This window comes from Astatotilapia calliptera, chromosome 6 (assembly GCF_964374335.1).
Source record: "Astatotilapia calliptera chromosome 6, fAstCal68.1, whole genome shotgun sequence".
NCBI classification, from domain to species: Eukaryota; Metazoa; Chordata; class Actinopteri; order Cichliformes; family Cichlidae; genus Astatotilapia; species Astatotilapia calliptera.
Genome location: NC_137427.1, coordinates 39,490,086 through 39,510,558, shown reverse-complemented (window position 1 = coordinate 39,510,558; position 20,473 = coordinate 39,490,086). Strand labels below are relative to the sequence as shown.

At 40.8% G+C, this 20,473-nt stretch overlaps 1 protein-coding gene across 2 annotated transcripts in view; it reads right to left on the bottom strand.

The window, feature by feature from the left end:
* The window catches only part of LOC113024713 (heterogeneous nuclear ribonucleoprotein L-like), a 44,821-nt gene extending 24,677 nt beyond the window's left edge, over nucleotides 1-20,144 (bottom strand). For both annotated transcript variants that reach the window (XM_026171998.2, XM_026171999.2), the window contains exon 1: nucleotides 19,532-20,144. In XM_026171998.2, coding sequence (XP_026027783.1) covers nucleotides 19,532-19,705 — 174 coding nt within the window. In that variant the 5' untranslated portion in view covers nucleotides 19,706-20,144. The remainder of the gene's footprint in view (nucleotides 1-19,531) is intronic.
* Between the last annotated feature and the right edge of the window lie 329 nt (nucleotides 20,145-20,473).

Sequence of the window (20,473 nt, the reverse complement as noted above, 5' to 3'; positions counted from 1 at the left end):
ACATCGTCATCGATGCGATAATGCGCAAAGCATTTGAGGGCCGCCGCGGAGTCCAAGCCTCGACCGATCGATTTATCACCGATCTAATGTTCGCTGATGATAGCGCCATTTTTGCCGAAGACGACACCGAGGCAACTCACATCCTCTATGACATCGCCCGGCACTCCAAACTGTACGGCCTCAAGGTTAACGCCGAGAAGACCAAAGTCCTGACCACCGACGGCTCACCAACGATCGTCCACCTTGATGGTGTGCAGATCAAACAAGTCCAACAATTTCAATATCTGGGGTCCCTCGTCGAGGAGAAGAAAGTGGCATCATCAGCGGAGATACGCTCCAGAATTGGGCAGGCGGCGGCAGCATTCGCCTCCCTGCGCTGGTGCGTCTGGAAGAAGAACAACTTCTCATTGGCGACAAAGATCCGCCTTTACCGAACCCTGATCCTGCCCATTCTACTTTACAGCGCAGAGACGTGGACAATGCTCAAACACGACCTGAGCAAGCTCGAAGTTTTCCAAATGCGTTTCCTTAGATGCATTCTCGGCGTGGCATGGCCCTGTATTCAACAAGAGGATGAGACAGCTGTACATTATTAAAACTGTCTCTTGGATGGAGAGATGCCCCCAAATCACAAACTGGGAAGTACATCTGTGGGATTGCTTTGTGTTTAAACCTGTACAAGTACAAGACTAAGTGTAAGCATATGTGTACAATGGGATAGCAAGAATGTCTGAGGTGGAAGAATTTGCCATACATGGAGAATAAAATGGCAAGAAAAATAATAACAAGAAAGCCAAGACTGAAGAAAAAGTCCAAATGACAGAGCTTAAAATGTACAAGTGCCAAACACAGACTACTGCAGAACAAGTGAGAGGCCAGGGAAGGAGGATAAGGTTAGACAGAGACAGAGCTGTTTTCAGTGAAGAGCCACATGTCACTGGGCTAAGGATTGTCCTGAAAAGTAGGAAACTGAGGCTGCTTACTCGTGTGAGAAGGGGAGGGGTGATAAGACACTGCAACAAAAGGTAAAAAAGTAAAACAAGAGACACAGATGCAATAAAAACAAGACAGACATTTGCGCAATGAAACCCAGATTAATGACACACACAATTATTGTGTGCAATGAAGATGAAATGAAGACCAGCTTACACTTATAAACATGGCCATATCTCAGGTTGCGGCTAAAAAATGCCTGACAGACACACCTGTTATCAAAAGCTAAGCCTACTACTTATAAAAACTTGATACAATTTCTGCTCTGGGGTGCAGGAGAACAGGTTGACTTTTGGAAATATGTGATGCTATAGAATCAGTGATCAGACAAGCAGACTGGAATCAAAAACCAAAACTTTTTATTAAAACTGTAGGAACGGAAGATATTCCAGTGACTAAACAATATACAAAAGATTTACAATGCAAAGAAATTGAATGTGGATCTTTTAAACAAACATTCCTGTTGTCGCCATATTGTCCAGTCAACTTGTTGGGTTGAGAGTCTATGTGTTAACTTCAATTTACAACACAATTGTCAGTGTGTCAGGGAAAGATGACTTGATAATAACACAGTGAGCAAAATGTTGCAGATGGTTAAATATCATGCTGATCTGCTGCTGTAAGCGTATGAGTAGAGACTCCAACAGATTGCTGCGTTTCCTGTTTGTGATGAACTGGTGAGGCTTGTACAACAACACACACACATTCATCAGACTACACAGTAACAAGCTGACCTCATGTAACACCACGTGTGTTTAAGGGGGGTTGATGAACAGTTTTTTTAAATATATTTTTTTAATATTTTATTTTTGGCTTTTTTTGCACAGAGCAGTGAACATTAAAGCAGAGGGAGAGAGAGAAAGGGGAAGACATGCGACAAAGCCCTGCAGCATATCGTTCATCCCAGTGAGCTAAACCGGTACCCGGGTTAATGAACAGTTTGAGAAAGTACAGAGAGAAACAGGAAACTGAGAGAGTACAAACAGGAAGTGTATACTGGAAAATACATAAGTGTAATTCTCACTGATGAACAAAACTATTTTTACAGAACAAAAACTGAACAAGATGATTGTCAAGATATGTTGCCACGGTTAAAACCAGTACAACAGTACAAACAATGGGAAGAAACTGACATTCCAGGGGTAAAGCACTGTAATGGGGTGTTTGGGAAGCATCTAACAGCATATGATTGTGTTGTAAGAACTGTTCACCTGCTGAAAAAAAGTTCTCTGTATACCCAGTTGGAGCTATGCCAGTTGGCCCCTGACTCTCCAGAATTGTGTGATATTGCGTAGCACTTATGGGCAAATAGTAAATATGATATGGGGGGAAATGAAAGGCGCTCTTTCATTGGTGGTGACTGGTAAGTCTGAGTTAAGACCATGTAAGCATCACTAGAAGCAGTTAATGTCATGGACTGTGTGTGAGGCAGGCAGGATTGGACCCAAAAAGCAGACTTGGCAGGCAGGACTTAACACAAAAACAGAGCTTTATTGCTGGAATGTTGAAGCAACAAAACTGAACTGGAGAATACAGGAAACTAAACCAACACAGCTGGGTATGAGGAAGATCGCGACCCAGGACAGAGGGAGACGCAGACATAAATACACATGAGGGAACAAACCACAGGAGGGAACACAGCTGAACATGAACTAATGAGAGTGAGGAAACAAAACTGAAATGCACTGAACATGGAACGCAAGACTGTCACAATAAAACAAGAAACAAAGAGACGCAGACTGACATGAGCTTGACAATAGAGCATGGATGTGTGGCCCAGGCCCATAGAAAACAGGTCTGGCCCAGAACTGGCACCAAGCTGGCACTTCTGACTGACTGGTGTCAGAAGTTGCAAGGTCTGGCAATGATGGCACTATTTATGTTCCTATTTTAGTTAGAAGACCCAAATCCCATGTTGCAATACTATACTGCTATGGTAGCCAATGTTTCAAATGCAGGTTTGACAGGTTTGTGAGTGTACACTTTATCCAAAACCTAGTAACAGTTTAGTCATCTTTGCCAGTGGGTGGCAATAGCTGAGGCGGTAGAGCAGGTCACCTACTGATCAGAAGGTTAGTGGTTTGATCCCTGGTTCCTCCAGTTTGCATGTCAAGAGTGTGAATGTGTATCAATGTAGTTAGGAAGCACTCAGTTAAAAGAAAGTGTGTGATTGGGTGAGTGTGGTATGTTGTATAGAGCACTTTGAGTAATCCGGGAAACTCGAAAAGCACTATAATCAGTCCATTCACTGTCTGAACAGAGTTTTGTCATGTTACTTTTGCACTGTTTTGCATGTTCTGGCACATGTTGTTATTACATGCCTTGATTAAGGTACACATTAGGCTGACATCTGGGGCCAGAGCTGAAACTGTTCTGGGCCAGCACAGGGCCTGCAGTGTGTCTACAACTGGCCCGTGGCTCCACACCACTTACAGATGGCCCACATACCGCAAAGAATGACGGCCCTTTGGTGGCCCAGATCAGGTTTGCCAGAGGTAATCCACACATGGACCAGCACAGGACCACCAGTGTGTATACAACTGGCTTTGTGCTGGCCCATGTGTGGGCCACCTCTGGCAAACCAGGTCTGTCCACCAAAGGGCCGCCATTCTTTGCGGTATGTGGGCCATGTGTAAGCACATTGTGTGGGCAAGATCCGGGCCATACCAATTTTGCTATGTGGGTATGTGCTGATTCCACTCAGGTGTGCCAACCTCCCCCATAGCCCCGCCACAGTCACCTATCTGAGACATATGATCACGTCCAACAGTAAGTCACTGTCTCTGAAAAGGATTACTGGGAATCAATCCATTCCAAAACCTCAAAAACTGACAAATCATTCATTGTGGACCACTCTACCACATTCTGTATCTCTGATCCTTCTGCAAAAAACAACTAACTTGACATTTCCAGTAGCACAGTCTGGTATTAGCTACTTAAAAGATGCACTGTGCTACACCATGCTGGGTTTAACACAGTAGGTGTTTTAACCTTGACATTTGACACTACTCCCCACAGAAGCAGATGGTAAACCACATGATTGCATAGTAGCTATATCTGAAATCCGTTCGCCTAGATCTACAGGACACACCACTGGCTAATTCTGATTAGGTGGTCATTGTGTATGGTTTGACATCATGCAACCCAATCACTGGTAAAAATCGAGTAGGATGAGTGTGCGTTGATGGGAAAACAACTAACTGTAAGCTGTGTTTAATGCCATGATGCACCTCATTATCAGACTGATGCTTACATGACACATGAGGATTTAAACTCCTGACTGCTTAATAGACACAGATTGTCCACACAATCTGTGTTTTTTTTGTTTTTGTTTAACGCTTGTGCAAAGACTGTCCATGCAATACTTATCCCTTTGCAAAAGTTTTAACTTTCTTTTAATAAAACAGTTTTGATGCTCAGTTTTTTTTCCACAACAGAACACAAACACATACACATGCGCATAAAAAAACCAAAAACAACAAAGGAGTCAGGACAGGAAGCCAGATAGTGGTCTTAAACCACGAGAAAAACAGACAAAAAGAGCGTTCCTATACCCCTACCCCCACCCCATGTTAAAACTTATCATTTAATCTTCTCTGTGCAGCCGTTAGTCCATAGCAAACCAAGATGCAGTAAGAAGCAGCAGAAATCACGTTTGTCACATTGCAGGAGTGTGGCATGTAGCCAGAAAAGATAAGACAAAATGAATGCATTATTTTCTTCTGTATATCACAGCAGTGTGATATGAATCAAGATATCTAAAATTATCACAAGATTCAAGGTCAATAAGTGAAAACAAAACAAAGATACTGCTAAAGTTCGTAAGTGGTCCTGTTGCTCATACTGCTAATAGAAGAAAAATAAATGTTTTGCAGTTTAGCTTATATGAAATTGGAAGTGCATTCTTGTCATGTTTCACACAATATATATATTGTTAGCTTGGCCGTCAAAGAGAAATTTGCCTTTTAAATTTCCCAAATAGTTTTAATTTGATTAACACAGCACAAAACATACATATACTGATAGCAATGTAATCGAAACAAGCTCCACCTCAACGGATTATTTCAGAAGGGTATTTTAGATTTGTCAGAAGAAGTCTTAGCACAGTTGAGTGCAGTTGCAACCCCCCCCCCCCCCCAAAAAAAAAACAAAAAACAAAAAACCTGATGCCTACTGTCGGAAAATCTCTCAGTACAGCTTTCTGTCTCAGGAAGAGGTTGAGCAAGCATCACACTTTTTGCAACCTGACCTTTTTTATACTGCAGGTTGAGGCGGTAAGTTTACTGTGCAGGAAACGCACTCAAGGTCTGACTGGCCGCAAGCTGTTTTTAAGTCTCTGAGGGGATGACGTCTAGAAGGTATGATAACAGCATCAGTGCAGCACTTTGCATGCATGGACATGCAGATCTGCTGACATAAAGTCCTTTTCATGTCAGACATGCTACAGCAACAACCTCTCTTGGTCGCCCACATAACACATCATATATATAAAATCATTCACATATTTCCAACATGATTAGGACATGATTAATCTTCTGAAGACTATTCAAAATGGAATTTCAGACAAATTTATTGCTAACCTATTGGTTTATTTTGCTGAATTCATACTGCATTAGAACTTTCTGACAAGAATTCAGCTACTTTCAGTGTTAAAGCATTTACCTTTAAACTGTAGTGCTTCACTAAAAAGACCAGTAGATTTTACTGTTAACTTTGATTGCTGATCAGTTTTACTTGTTGAACATCTTGATGCTTGCTCAATCATCCAAGTAAGCACATCCCAGAAAGTTGATTCTGTACTTCTGGACAAAGTGAAAATACTACGTCCAGATGAATAGAATCAACTTCTGTGATATCTGTTGATTCATTTTTAAAACTTTTTAAGCTATGCTCATTTTGCCTAACAAACAAAACCCAGGATAACAATATAAAAGTCTCTAATTAGCTCTTTATCATCTACTTGAGGAAAAGGTTTGTCATCACTGATACGGAAGTAAGCACAATGTGTGAAATCCTCACAGCTCATTAGCCTTCAGCCCCTGACATCAAAAACAGTTGATGTCAGAAATATTTAAGACTGTGGTCTCAAAATGATGAGTATATGCTCCACTACACCTACAAAGGAATCCGTTGCTCTAGCAACATTGAACAAGAGGCAGGTGGTTGAATTATGGATGGTGTTGGTGAAGTAGGAGAGGTGTTACCAATGTACTCACAAGCTTTACTTTGTGCTGGTAAGAGCACTGGAATGTGGTTACCATGGTGACATTATAGTTAAGATAGTGACAACATAAAGCTGATGACTTCCCTAATGCCGTGGAAACCATACATTTGTTTTTTTGGTGAGTGCATGTGTCTTTATCTAGTGTACGAGAGAGAGAGTGTGAGAGAGAGTCTGAGGCTGAACAGTGAGTGACATGTTGCTTTCCTGCAACAGACTGCTGCATCATTACAGTTCTATGTGACATTGTGCTTGACGTCTCTTAAGCCTCCCCCACCTTTGAGTCCCTCTTCATCACCTCTTCTCTCTTCATTTTCCTCATTTCCTGTTCTTATTCTTCCTTTATATGATAAAGTATATAAAATATATTATCTTGGTCAGTGTTTAACAAAGCTAAAAAGGTCACGGTGATAGATCATTTATATTTGCCATCACACAATCAAGTACAACCTGGATTTACCACAGGAAAGATTTTTGAATATTTTATTATATATTGTTTTCATTTTATCCAATGATGTATCGTTTTAACCACAAAAAAAAGAGTTTAAAGTGGATTATTTTTCTCAAAATCAACATTAGATCATATGTTAAAAAAATGCTCTTGCTCTTAGATCTGGTAGCATTCAGGATATGACTTGAACATCGTCACCAGCACAATAATATCAAGCTTCCTGTACATGTGTTTAATTGCTAGATATATAAAGCTGTAACTCTCTGAAGTGTGGTTTAAAGTTTGAACTTTGCTCCAAATACTTGTCACATCTCCATAATAACTTTTTTAACCCAGAAAAATATGAGATTAAAAGTCTTGTTTGCAAAAGTCTCCTGGCCAAGACAGATATCAGCTGAATCAGCAACATGCGACAAAGAGTGAAAATCCATAATTACTACCACATTTTTAACTAATGCATAATCATGGGAAAGAAATGTAAGAGTGTTCATCTATAAAATGCTGAAATAGGAAGCAAGCAACATTTGCAGTGTCTATATAAGGAGTGCCCGTTTACCGCTTTTGTTACAGCGGATACTTCTCTGTAGTCTTTAATAATATGTTGCTGAAGTGTGGTTTCTATTAGAGTACTCCAAATAGCATACCTAGGTGCACAGCCGTCACGCTACACCAGGCAGGAAAACTAAGTACTTTGCTCCAGATAAATAAAAAAGTAGGATCTGACAAAGTAAGAAAAAGGACTATAATATACACATGGAAGGATAATTCAGAAACAGATCAGAGGTGACGGCAGAACAAAGGGGGAAGCAATTAACAACAGCTGAAAATGCTATATGGATGTAGCACTATTACATTGCTCATTGGTTTTTAGACTCAACTGGCATTTTGAATATTAATGTTTTGTCTATCATGTTGTTTTTGGATCCAGAATTTATCTTATATGGATGAAAGAAAGGCATCCTAATTTTGCAGCTAATGCTAGTTACCTAGAAAGATACATTCATAAACTGTCACAGACCCGGCTCTGGAGGACTCAGGGGTCCATGAGCAGTGGTTATTATTATTGTTATTATTATTATTATGACTATTATTTGGGGTCTGTGTCGTCTACTGTTTTGTCCACGTTTGTATGTAGAGTGCGTGTGTCTGCTTCTCTCTCTCTCTCCCCCCGTCCTCGGGGCTGTTGACGGAAGCGCGCGTCGTGGGAGAGGCGTGTCCGGGCGACTGTCGTCATCGGGAGTCCCTCTTTGCTCTTGCAGCTGATTACCTGACCAGCTGGTGGTAATCATCCCTCCCGGCTAGGAAGAGGTATTTAACCTGGACTCGTGGCGACAGTCGACGTGGGATTATTACTCTTGACCGGTATAGTCCGTGCTAGGCGTGTGGTCTTGATAGTCGGCTAGCGTGTGTGGCTAATTGTGGTTTTCCCTTCTTCCTCCAGGAAAGTCGAGCGAAGAAGCGAGTTGGGGAGCACACAAACTAAGGGGACTACAACACGGGACGCACTGGGAGCAAGGGATGAGCACCATTGGCAAATTACATCTCTGAGTTAATTGTTGGACTTACCTGTCTATTCACTGTAAATAAAGTGCACTGTGGCATCGCAGAGTCCTGCATTTTGGGTCCTACTTTCCTTATCCCCGTGGTCTGCCAGCCAGACCGTGACATAAACTGTATTAGTACAACATGGAAACACAAATATCAACTCATCCTTGAATCTTGAACCTTGAACCATCAGTGAAAAATAATGGATAACAAAACACTAGAATTGCCTTCATTAAAACTGAAGCATAAACGTCTTGGATCATCTGTATTACAAAGAAAATCCACAACCATAAACTATAAAAAAAATGCTCCAAAATATGGCGACAACAGGCACACAGTGATGAGGTCTAGCAAATTTCATTCAAAACATCTGTCAACCAAACCCCTAGCTCAATTATCCAGGAGGATGACTTAGAAAAAAATCAGCCCACTTGGAGTTGTTATGAGGGTCAAGCTACCGCTATATATTGTGTCACAGGCCAGGTGGAAGAAAAGCAAAGCCAAGAGAACTAAAGGTCAATTCAAGCTGTTCTACCATGGTGTAGATATAAAGAAAAATGGCGAAGGGATAATCTTGAAGAAAGAGTATGTGAATTCCATTGTGGAGGTAAAGAGTGTCAGACAGGATGATGAGTTTGAAGCTGGAAATTAAAAGTGTGATGGTAATTCTTCTCCACAAAACAACTGGATTAAGAAACAAACCAAAGGAAAAGATTCTGGAGTGAGTAGGATGGAGTGGTAGAGAGTGTCCTCAGGGGGGAGAGACTGGTGATTGGAGACTTTAATGGACAGGTAGGTGAAAATGAGATGATAAGGAGGTGTTGGGTACACCTGATGCTGTTAAGAAGAAGAAATAAGTGAAGACAGAGCCAAGGACTAAGTAGCAAAAGTTGAAGAAGGAAGAATGTTGCACATACTTCAGTTAGACTCTGGGTGGTAGGAAACAGCTACCAAATCAGTTACCATATCTCACAAACAGCTTCTTCCCTTGGGCCATTGTCAACAAAAACTATCCCCCCATATCCCACCTTACCCCAGGCCACTCATCTCACCAATCGGAGCCATGCTATGAATAACCCCGCTCACAAATTGACTTTATTCAGATTGTCTTCTCTTTGCACTACTTCCAAGCATGTTGCACCTTGTTCTCCAATGTGTGCCTTTCTCTTATTTTTGTATATATTTCTCATTTTGTATGTATACCTCTTGATTGTATATATTTCTCCTGTTTCCTATTTATTCCTGCTGTCTTTCAACACAGTTGGTGTGGAGCACCCACAATGTTACAGTACATGATCAATGACAATAGCTATTCAATTCAATTCAGATAAATTCAATTCAATTTTATTTATACAGCACCAAATCACAACAACAGTCACCTCAAGGTGCTTTATATTGTAAGGTAGTCCCTACAATAATACATAAAGAGATAAACCAACAATCATATGACCCCCCTATGACCAAGCACTTTGGAGACAGTGGAAAGGAAAAAACAGGAGGAAACCTCCAGCAGAACCAGGCTCATGGAGGGGCGGCCATCTGCCATGACCGGTTGGAGTGAGAGAAGGAAGACAAGACAAAAGACATGCTGTGGAAGAGAGACAGAGATTAGAATCTAAAGACACCCTGGTGGTTTGGAAGAAGTAATTACTGAAGTTAACTTAGGAAGATCAACTGGAGAAAAAAAAGTGAAGAGCTAAAATTATTAACAAGATAATCGACCTCTGTGGGAGTAGTGTTCAGGTAGCTGCTCTGCTCTGTGTTGGTACAGGGTATTGAAGATGATAACAGTGGGTGGATTATATTCTTAGACTTAGTTACAGCACTTTCAGAAAGACGTCTACTGTGATGAAGTCTACTCTCCACTGCTGTGTAATCAATTATTGTAAATGTAAATGTTATCAGGAAATGATCAGACAGGAGAGGGTTAAATGTTCAGTTTCTATGCCGTATGTTAAAACAAGATCTAGAGTGTGATTAAAGTGGTGGGTGGGTTCTTTTATATTTTGAGAGAAGCCTAAGTCTAATAACGGATTAAATGCCATGTTGAGGTTGTCATTTTTAGCATCTAAATGGATGTTAAAATCACCCACAATAATTATTTTATCTGAGCTCAGAACTAAATCAGATAAAAAGTCTGAGAAATCAGACAGAAACTCTGTGTAAGGCCCAGGTGGATGATAGATGATAACAAGACTGGTTTCTGAGTTTTACAGCTAGGGCAAACAAGACTAAGGATCAGGCCCTGTGCTTCAAGGATGCTGGTAGTTAGAGTTATTCGGGGGTGTTGATTCATTTAAACTAAAGTAATCATCCTGCTGTAACCAGGTTTCTGTAAGGTAGAGTAAATCAATTTGACCTTGACCTTGACCTTGACTTATTAAGTCACAGTAGCATAACCACGACAGACCCGATGACCGCAGGTTCATGCTTTTGAGCATTTCACACATTTTATTCTTCTGGTTGCTGTTCACAAGCTCAGCTGCAGCTCAACAGCTGCAAACCACATACACCACAACAACAACCACACACTCAGGACCCAGTACTATTTATGCAGGGCAGCACGATGAGCCCATTGCAGTGTGTTGGCTTCTCCTGCAGCTGTGCCACAACCGTGCCCCCCACATTCATGTACTAACAGAGACTTGGAAGAGAGATACCTAATGTTTAATAATCCATATTCCACTGTTTTACTCTTTGATGCTGTTGAGGATACTCTATTTTTCTTTCTTTGCAATTTTTTATGTTTAAGTTGTTTTTTGTCAAAGGGGATGTGGTTTAGGGGGATAACGGGAGGACAGAATTTGCAGAGAGACGACGAAGACTTCAACTTTGCCTCCTGATCCCAACTCTGGATAGCCACATTTTAGGGGGGGTTAATAAATTTGACTAGATTTCTAGAAATGAGAGCTGCTCCATCCAAAGTGGGATTGATGCCATCTCTTCTAACAAGACCAGGTTTCCTCCAGAAAGTTTCCCAATTATCTATTCTATTCATTTCTATTCTATTCTATTCTATTCTATTCTATTCTATTCTATTCTATTGTACTCTATTCTATTCTATACTAGTCTAGTCTATGAATCATAAGTACATACAGTTGTAGCGCAGAGGGAAACGGCCAAGAAGAGGTACTCAGGTACTCACCGAATAACTAGTCAAAGATTTTGAGTTGGTGATGTGCGTCAAGTTAGGATGATTAAGGACAAAATGGAAGTGTGCTAACAAGCCAATAATGTGCTGAGAAGACTAGGGGTGTGTTTGAGGAGCTGATGAACATAGAAAATGAATGCGAAAGAAGGACAGTTGGTAAATCAAGAAGAGTACAGGTGTAATAGGATAGTTAGTAATAGGAAGTGAGGGCAGCTATGAAGAAGATGGAGAGTGGACAGGCAGCTGGTACTTACGATATACCTGTGGAGAAATAGAGATCTCTAGGAGACAGGACAGTGGAATCTTTGACTAGACTGTTTAACACAATCTTGGAGAGTGAGGGGATATCTTAGGAACAGAGATGTGCGGCAGTACCAATTTTCAAAATCAAGGGTTACAACTACAGAGGGATAAAGCTGATGAGCCATATCATGAGTGGAGAGGTGACAACAACAAGCAGTATACCCTTATGCCAAGAAAAAGCACTACAAATGCAAAGTTTGCCTTGATTGTGCTGATGGAGAAATATAGAGGTGGTCAGAAGAAGTTAAGACGTGTATTTGAGCATATAGACAAAACATATGAAAGGGTTTCAAGAAAGGATCTGTGCTACTGCATGAGAAAATTATTTTTGATGACAGAGAAATACACTATATTTCCAAAAGTATTTTGGTATTCAGCCATCAAAATAATTTAATTCGGGTGTTCCAATCACTTCCATGGGCACAGGTGTATAAAATGAAACACCTATTCCACAGTCATCTGTTAGTGGTGTTGTAACAAAGTGGAAATGATTAAAAAATGACAACAACTCAGCCACAAAGTGGTAGGCCATATAAAGCTATCAATAGCTAAAGATCTCCAAACTTCAAGTGATCTTCAGATTAGATCAAGAACAGTGTGCAGAGTGCTTCATGTAATAGGTCTTTTGCACTGATAAAACAAGGAAAGAATCTAGAATTAACATCTGACAAAACAAAATGCTGACATTGACAGGAAAGCACGTTCCTTGAAAAAACGGAAAATTCACAATACATGGACCACAAGCTGTAAAGGAACACTGGAACAAGCCAAAGTGTTGGTCATCAGAAACATTGAGGAGCTGGACAAATACTGATGTTCATCTTAAACTAGAGGTATGAATACACATGTGACGTGACACACAACACCCCATATGGCACAGTCTAAAAGATCTTCTTCTGCATCCAGCAACAAAAACAATATAATTCAATGGAATACTGTTTATGATAAACTGAAACTGAGAACATTTCAGTACACAGACTATAATGTTCTGGACTTGGAAAAGCATATAGGCCAGGAAATTATAATTAATAATATATATAATAAATACTTATCAATATACAATAGACACTAGAGTTCAAAGGTTCTCTGATGTCTGGAGAGATGTGCACCTTAATACACAGTCACCGCAAAAACACACTACAACCAGTGCAACACAGCAGGCAAATGAGCTGCCTTTCAATCCTTGCCTACAGATCATCAGAGGAGATTTTGGCTGTAAGATACACACCACAGAGAAGTCAGAAGCCATCAGAGAGCAGACTAATTAATAAAACAAAACAAAAATAAAGTTGGTAGTAGTTGAAATGTGGACTAAAATTGTGTTTGTCATCAGGAAGAGGTCTATGACTTCATCCTTTACCTGTAAACCTATTAGGAAAAGTCAAAATTGTCTTTATATGCCCTCGCTACCTTGCTTGTCTTTTTATAAAGTGGAAGGAAGCTTCCAGTAGCAAACTCAAAATACAAAAACATGCAAAAGCAAATTTTGCCAAATGTACTGAAGAGTTAAAACATGTTCTGGATGTTTGATGAAAGGAAGGAGGGCCATAACAGGCACAGAAGTCTATTGCATTCATTTATGGTGACCAGGGCTCGCAAAATTTCAAAATCCCTGGTAGACCTTCGGGCAGGGACTCTTCAGTTTTTGGTAGCCCAAAATAAATTTAAGTAGCCCAAAAAAAAGAGCAATTTTTTGATTGATGTTTTGTTTCCTGCTTGGTTTCCTTTACAATATTATACATTAAAGTATAATATTGTAACGGAAACAAAACATTAATCAAAAAATTGTTGAAACACAAATATGGGCAGAAATCTGTACCATCAGAAACTGAATATGAATAAGTTAAATTTGAATTTGAATTGCTCAGATTGACTCTGAATTGTAACTTGAATAAATGTTTTTAAAAACTGAATATGAATTATCCTAATTTGAGGGTACAAGATGACAACTTTGGAATTCTACTAGAAACAGTCGATCATATTTGTTTGTCAAAGCTGAATCCAGGGCAAACTACGCTAAATTAGCGTTTTGAGCTAGCAGCTACAATAAGCATAAAAGTTACCGTACGGCTATCATTTGTTAACATGACGCTTGTTCTTATACCTGTGATACATTTATTACCAACCTGAGAGTTTATCCGCTGGTCATTCGACATGACGAATGACTTCTGAAATCTTAATTCAGCTCAAGACGCTGTAGATTCCTGTCAGTAACACTTTCGGTCCGCTAGTAAAACGTAGTTCTATTAATCTGCGCTCATTACTCTTGAACCGGAACCGGATGTAAGTCCCAAAAAGCAGAATTTTGGAACTGAAACTGAATGGTGAGAAGTGAATCTGAAATTATTCGAGAGCTAAATTTTTAAAGGATAAAATACGGTTTCAAAGCAAATTAATTCATTTTCAAAATATAAAATTCAATTTCAATTTAGTGATGATCATTTTCAGACCAATAAATTCAATTTCAAATTAGGATAATTCATATTCAGTTTTTAAAAGCATTTATTCAAGTTACAATTCAGATTCAATCTGAGCAATTCAAATTTAACTTATTCATATTCAGTTTCTGATGGTACAGATTTCTGCCCATACACAAATTACAACATTGAATAAAAATTACAATCATCAACTCAAATACTTGGTTCTAATTGAACAGAAATTTCTATGAACTTGTAAGAACTGTGTAGGACATGAATCAGTCTGTGTCAGATCCTGAATTTGAAATTTCCACTGAAGTCACGGGTAAGAGACAAGTGGAACCAAGATCTAGGCCATTTGCTTTTTGAAGTTTGCAAAGACTGCTTTGAAATTTTGCCAGTGGTAGTTCACTCTTTGCAACATAGTAGCTGTTCTAAACAGATTTTTCAGGTTTATTTTTAGTATGTTATTTGCAATTGGTGTTTGTTCTGGGAAAGATATTGCAGACTGAGCAATAATGCATTTCTTGCATTTTTCATGGGTTCTAATGGGGGCCTTTCTTAAAATTACTGGTCCCAGTAACAAAGGCGCTTGTCGACTCAGAAATCGAGGGAGAACCAACAACACACCAGGCAGAACATTATGTTATTTACACGGGTGCACATAAGTGGTCCACATGTGCACATTCGCTGTCAAAATAAAAGACGCGCACCAGATAAGCCTACCACATAACTTTTCCGTTTTGTGGTAGGCTTTTCTTTTCCTGTCACTTCTTCACCAGGGTGAAGAAGATCTATGCCATTTGCTTTTTTGCAGGGTGAAGAAGTGGCTCAGCAGAACTAAAATATATATCCTGCTGCTTTTACACACACACTCACATAACGCTCAGCGATTCTCTGCACGATCAACCTCTCACATGTTTAAGCTTGCTGCGGGAGATTTCACTTGTCATGTTTGCATAGTAAGCTAACGATTGATAAGACGATGTCAGAGGAAATTATCGTCACTCACCAATCAGTACTGTCACTCTCTATCCGGTCGTTAAGCGATGACGTGACAAATCCTAGTCTGCGTTTAATATGGCTTTTGTGTTTGTTAAAATGTTTAATATTTTGTATTTTCTTCTATTTCTAGAGTCACAGCTACGACAGTGCGACTCTAGGAGCCTGTGGAAAGGACTGCGGACTATAACGGACTATAAACGACCAGCTTCTTCAATGATGAATGCCGATGCTTCACTGGCTGATGAGCTGAACACGTTTTATGCTCGCTTCGACAGCGCAGCAATTAAAACAACAAACGGCTGCGCGCGCTCGGAGTGCACCAGTGAAGAAAATGCATTCGTCATCACAGAGCATGCCGTGAGGAACACCTTCAGGAGGGTGAACACCAGGAAGGCAGCAGGACCAGATGCAATCCCTGGCTCTAAGGACCCGTCCTTAGAGCCTGCGCTGATCAACTAGCACCGGTGTTCACGGAGATCTTCAACCTCTCCCTGGCCCAAGCTGCGGTTCCCACGTGCTTCAAACGGTCCATTATTGTCCCTGTTCCAAAGAAACAACAGCCCGCTTGCCACAATGACTACCGTCCAGTAGCACTGACTTCAATTGTGATGAAGTGTTTTGAAAGACTGATGAGAGATCACATCACTTCTTCACTTCCTCCCACCATCGACTCACTTCAGTTTGCTTACCGGACTAATCGTTCCACAGACGATGCCATATCTCACCTGCTCCACACATCCCTGAGTCACCTGGACACTGGCAGAGGGAATTATGTTAGGATGCTGTTCGTGGACTACAGTTCAGCATTCAACACAATAATTCCCTCTAAGCTTTTCACCAAGTTGACGGATCTAGGACTCAGCTCATCACTGTGTCAGTGGATCCTCAACTTCCTCACAGACAGACCCCAATCAGTGAGGGTAGGAAAACAAGTCTCCCCCTCCATCTCACTCAGCACTGGAGTGCCTCAGGGCTGTGTTTTAAGCCCCCTGCTGTACTCACTGTACACTTATGACTGTGTAGCCACATCCGACACCACCTCCATTGTCAAGTTTGCTGACGACACTGCTGTTGTGGGCCTGATCTCCGACAACATCGAGACGGCCTACCTGGAGGAGATTAGGAACCTGGAGACCTGGTGCCAGGAGAATAACCTCCTCCTAAACGTCAGCAAGACTAAGGAGCTGATCGTGGACTTCACTACAAAGCAGGCGAGGAATTACAAACCCCTCATCATCAGTGGCACGCCAGTGGAGAGAGTGGACAGTTTCCGATACCTGGGTGTCCACATCACTCAGGACCTGTCATGGTCCTGTCACATCAACACCCTGGTTAAGAAAGCCCGTCAGCGTCTCTTCTTCCTCAGAAGACTTAGAGACTTCCATCTGCCACTGAAGGTGCTCAAGAACTTCTACTCCTGCACCATCGAGAGCGTCCTGACGTCAAACATCTGCACCTGGTTTGGGAACAGCACCAAGCAGGACAGACGAGATCTGCAAAGGGTGGTGCGCTCGGCAGAACGCATCATTCAATCAGAGCTCCCTGACCTGCTGTCCATCTACACCAAGCGGTGCAAGTCCAAAGCTAGGAAGATTATGATGGACCTCTCCCATCCCAACAATGGACTCTTCTCACTGTTGAGGTCTGGGAAGCGCTTCCGCTCCCTTAAGGCCAAAACAGAGAGAATGAGGAGGAGCTTCTTCCCCCAGGCTATTCGGGCCCTGAACCAGGTGTAGGACTGGACTCTCCCAAACACGTCACTATAAGACTGGACTCTCACACACGTCACCACACGCACCACCACACATTTCCTATAATCCTATAATTCCTATAATTTATAATCCTTATCTTTATAATCTCTTCTGCTATTTGCACATTCTTTACTGTAAATTCCTAAGTTAATTTGTAAATTTTTGTAGTAAATTGTAAATATTGTAAAACTTTTCTTCTGTCATTTAATGGTCGGGCATTGTACAGCTACAAGCATTTCACCCCCATGTCATACTGTGTATGGTTGTGTGTGTGTGACAAATAAAATTTGAATTTGAATTTGAATTTGAATATTTAATCTCAAAAAGCTCCTAAAACAGTCAGTGATCACTGTTGACCTCCCTCGGCTTTTATTACCGCTAATCATTTATTTAAGCTCAGTTTTTAAAACCTTACGATGTAACTACAGCCCAGCACATGCAGCAGTATATGAATGACTAACCTCGTATTGTTGATGGATTATCTCAGTTGTTCTCCTGGCTGAAGTTTGGTCCTTTTACAGCATCCTGCCATGCGATTACATTTGTTCCTGACCTGAACACTCACGTTAACTTTTATCGAGTGGAAAAAAAAAGTTAGCTTGTTTATATTATGCTAACATAGCTGTGTCGCTAGCGGTCACGTAGCACATCATTATATACCAGCTAGCCAAACTTCAGTAACCCTACAAACGTCACTGCTGTTTAGTTTTCTGTCTTCATTTATGCTGGGAGTGATAGCAGAGCTGTACGTTTTAATTTGTTTCCAAAACCCCGCAGTCAGGACATGCTATATTGTATTTAGATAGAAGCTAGCGAGCTAACTTCCTGCTAACTTCTAACTCCGTTAAATGTCATAAATTCCGTTTTCATGGATGCCTGGGTGTTAAACTCAATTGTTACACCTGGTAGAGCAGAACGCTGATCATTTTATTAAAGATGAAAGACTTTAGACAGTTTTTCAACTCCCAGTAATGCCATAGTGATCATTTGATATATGGACCTGCAGCGGAGTTTAGGCCCAGACACGGCAGACTTAACGACCGGATACATAGTTCGCGCGATTGCAAAGTGAAAGCAAAACACAAGCGCAAATTCAAACCCGATTTCAATATGTCACATATTGGCTCACTGATGCCAATGACATAATTACCCAGCTACATTTCCGAAAGAATGCAAAAGCACTGACATATGCTCCTGGCTGCATGCCAAATATCCTTGGGCAAGATACTAACCCCATGTTTGCCTACTGGTGGTGGTCAGAGGGCCTGATGGCGCCAGTGTCCGGCAGCCTCGCCTCTGTCAGTGCGCCCCAGGGTAGCTGTGGCTACAATGTAGCTTGCCATTGCCTGTGTGTGTGTGAATGGGTGAATGACTGAATGTAGTGTAAAGTGCTTTGGGGTCCTTAGGGACTGACTAAAGCGCTATACAAATGCAGGCCATTTACCATATATTTTACCTTCCTATGATAGTCCGACGGGCAGGGTAGAGATAGATTTTGGTAGCCCGACTGGAAAAATCGCTAGCCCCGGGACGTCGGGTTAGCGATTTTGCGAGCCCTGGTGACTATATGCTGCTTATATCATCTGAATATAAGTACTCAATTAATGTGTTTTTTTACGGTATGAAGCCACAGCTTTGAGGTAGAACTCAATAACGGTATTTTGCTTGAGGAAAATAATGATCTGTCCAGACTAAGTTTGATAAACTGCTAAACAAATGTGTGTAATAAAAAATAGTAATAGTTCTTAGAACGATATGGTCTTCTTAAAAACAACATAGCTTAATATATGAGCAGGGCCCAGAAAGGAACTGACAGAAACACCAGGCGGGCAAAACACCAGCTACTGGTAGATAAAGCAGTCCCTCAAGTGACTGCTGAAAAAGCCGCTAGGAAAGCCTGGGGAGGCCACTAGAGTGGTGGAATATGTACACTACAGTGCAGATTCTATATCCAGGCTGAAACAGCAAAGATCCATGAGTAAATCAGGAATACGGACACTACTCATCATGTATGTTATGATGCAGAGTACACTTGCTGACTGGATGCACGTCTACAAGTTAACATATAAAGATCTCCATGGAGCTCAAAGGAAGGAAGAATGTGAACAAAAAGTTTTAACATATCCATTCATCCATTCATTTTCTTGCACTTATTCAATTCAGTTAATTCAAAAAATGATTCATCTTTAAATAGTTTCTAACCACCAGTCTGGGACATGGTATGGCTGGTGTGTTCATCCTGTTAAAAGTTCTTCTCACTCTCCACATATGCTCATAGCGTACATCTGCGGGTTTTCTATAATATTGTTGGTTTTTAACCTTACAATACAAAGAGAGTGGACTGTTCTGAATTATAAAATCACAAATGAATTAAACTGAGTTAACACGAAGCTCCGGACTGGTTAACTTCCAACACATTTTTCTTAAGCACGTTAGTGATCGTCGTGACGATGAAAACGGGTTACTGCCACTTGTTCCAAAGTTACGCCGTTTGTGTAAATAATGACTGATAATAATAAATGTAGAAACTCATTTATATTCCACTCTGACTTTGTACTCTTTCATTTCTCTTGCTGTCTATTTTAATCATTAACATAATTTTCAGACCCTTCCAGTTGTTTGTAAATCGTATGAAAAAATGTTAAATATTTACATTTTATTTAGATACAGAAGGATTAATATTGTGTGCCTCACCTTCCCTCCGCTCCTGCGGTTCTCAGTGCACCCGTTCCCCGCTGCCTCCTCAGCGGCAGAATCCTCCTCCTCCTTCCCGTCCTCTAGCTCTTTTACACCGGTCTCTTGTTCCGTCCGGAGCCGCTTGGCGACCTGGTAATATCCTTCTTTTCTGTCTTCGCTCTCTTCCATCATAGAAGAGAGGAGAAAGTCACAAATTTTCGGTAAAAAGGAAGAAGAGACGTTGCACCTGCTACTCTCGCTGTCTCTCGCTGTCTCTCAGGTCAGCTCCAAAGATCGCCAAAACAGGAAGACGTCTTACATTGCTCATTGCGTGTCATGGTTTGTGTTGTCTTGCAGGCACACTTATTTTCTTACAACACTGGGTGGCTTTTTGTTGTTCTTGTTGTTCTGTTTTTTGTTTTTGTTTTTGTTTTTTTATTGAAACAAATTAGACTTACCATTTTTGTAGACTCACCTTCACATACCCAAGAGGTAGTGATGGGAAGTCTGGGTCTTTTCTAAGATTCGTCTCTTTTGGCTTGCCTGCCTTAAACGCAGATTAAGCGGGTTTATATGTGTCCGTCTTTTCGGTTGCACAGATGGGGGAGAGCGGTTTTCACACGTGCCTCCTGTGCAGTCCCCCAAGATCCTGCGTGTTGCTGGACGCGGATGACGTACACCAGATAACGTGTTAATAAATAAATAGATGTTAATTTTTCTCAAGGTCTAAAACTTCATTATGATCAAGATTGAAATGTTAATGCTAAAGAAATCTTAAATAAACGTTAAAAAAGCCTACAGTGCGATAGTAATAACATTGGAATAATACTGATTTATAGTTATCCCGTTATTATTGCTTGTTGATCTATTTATAGTTGGCCAGATCACCACATCAGGTTGAAAAATCATTGATTTATAGTTGAACAAATTAAAGCTGCTATCATTTAGACTATTCTGTAG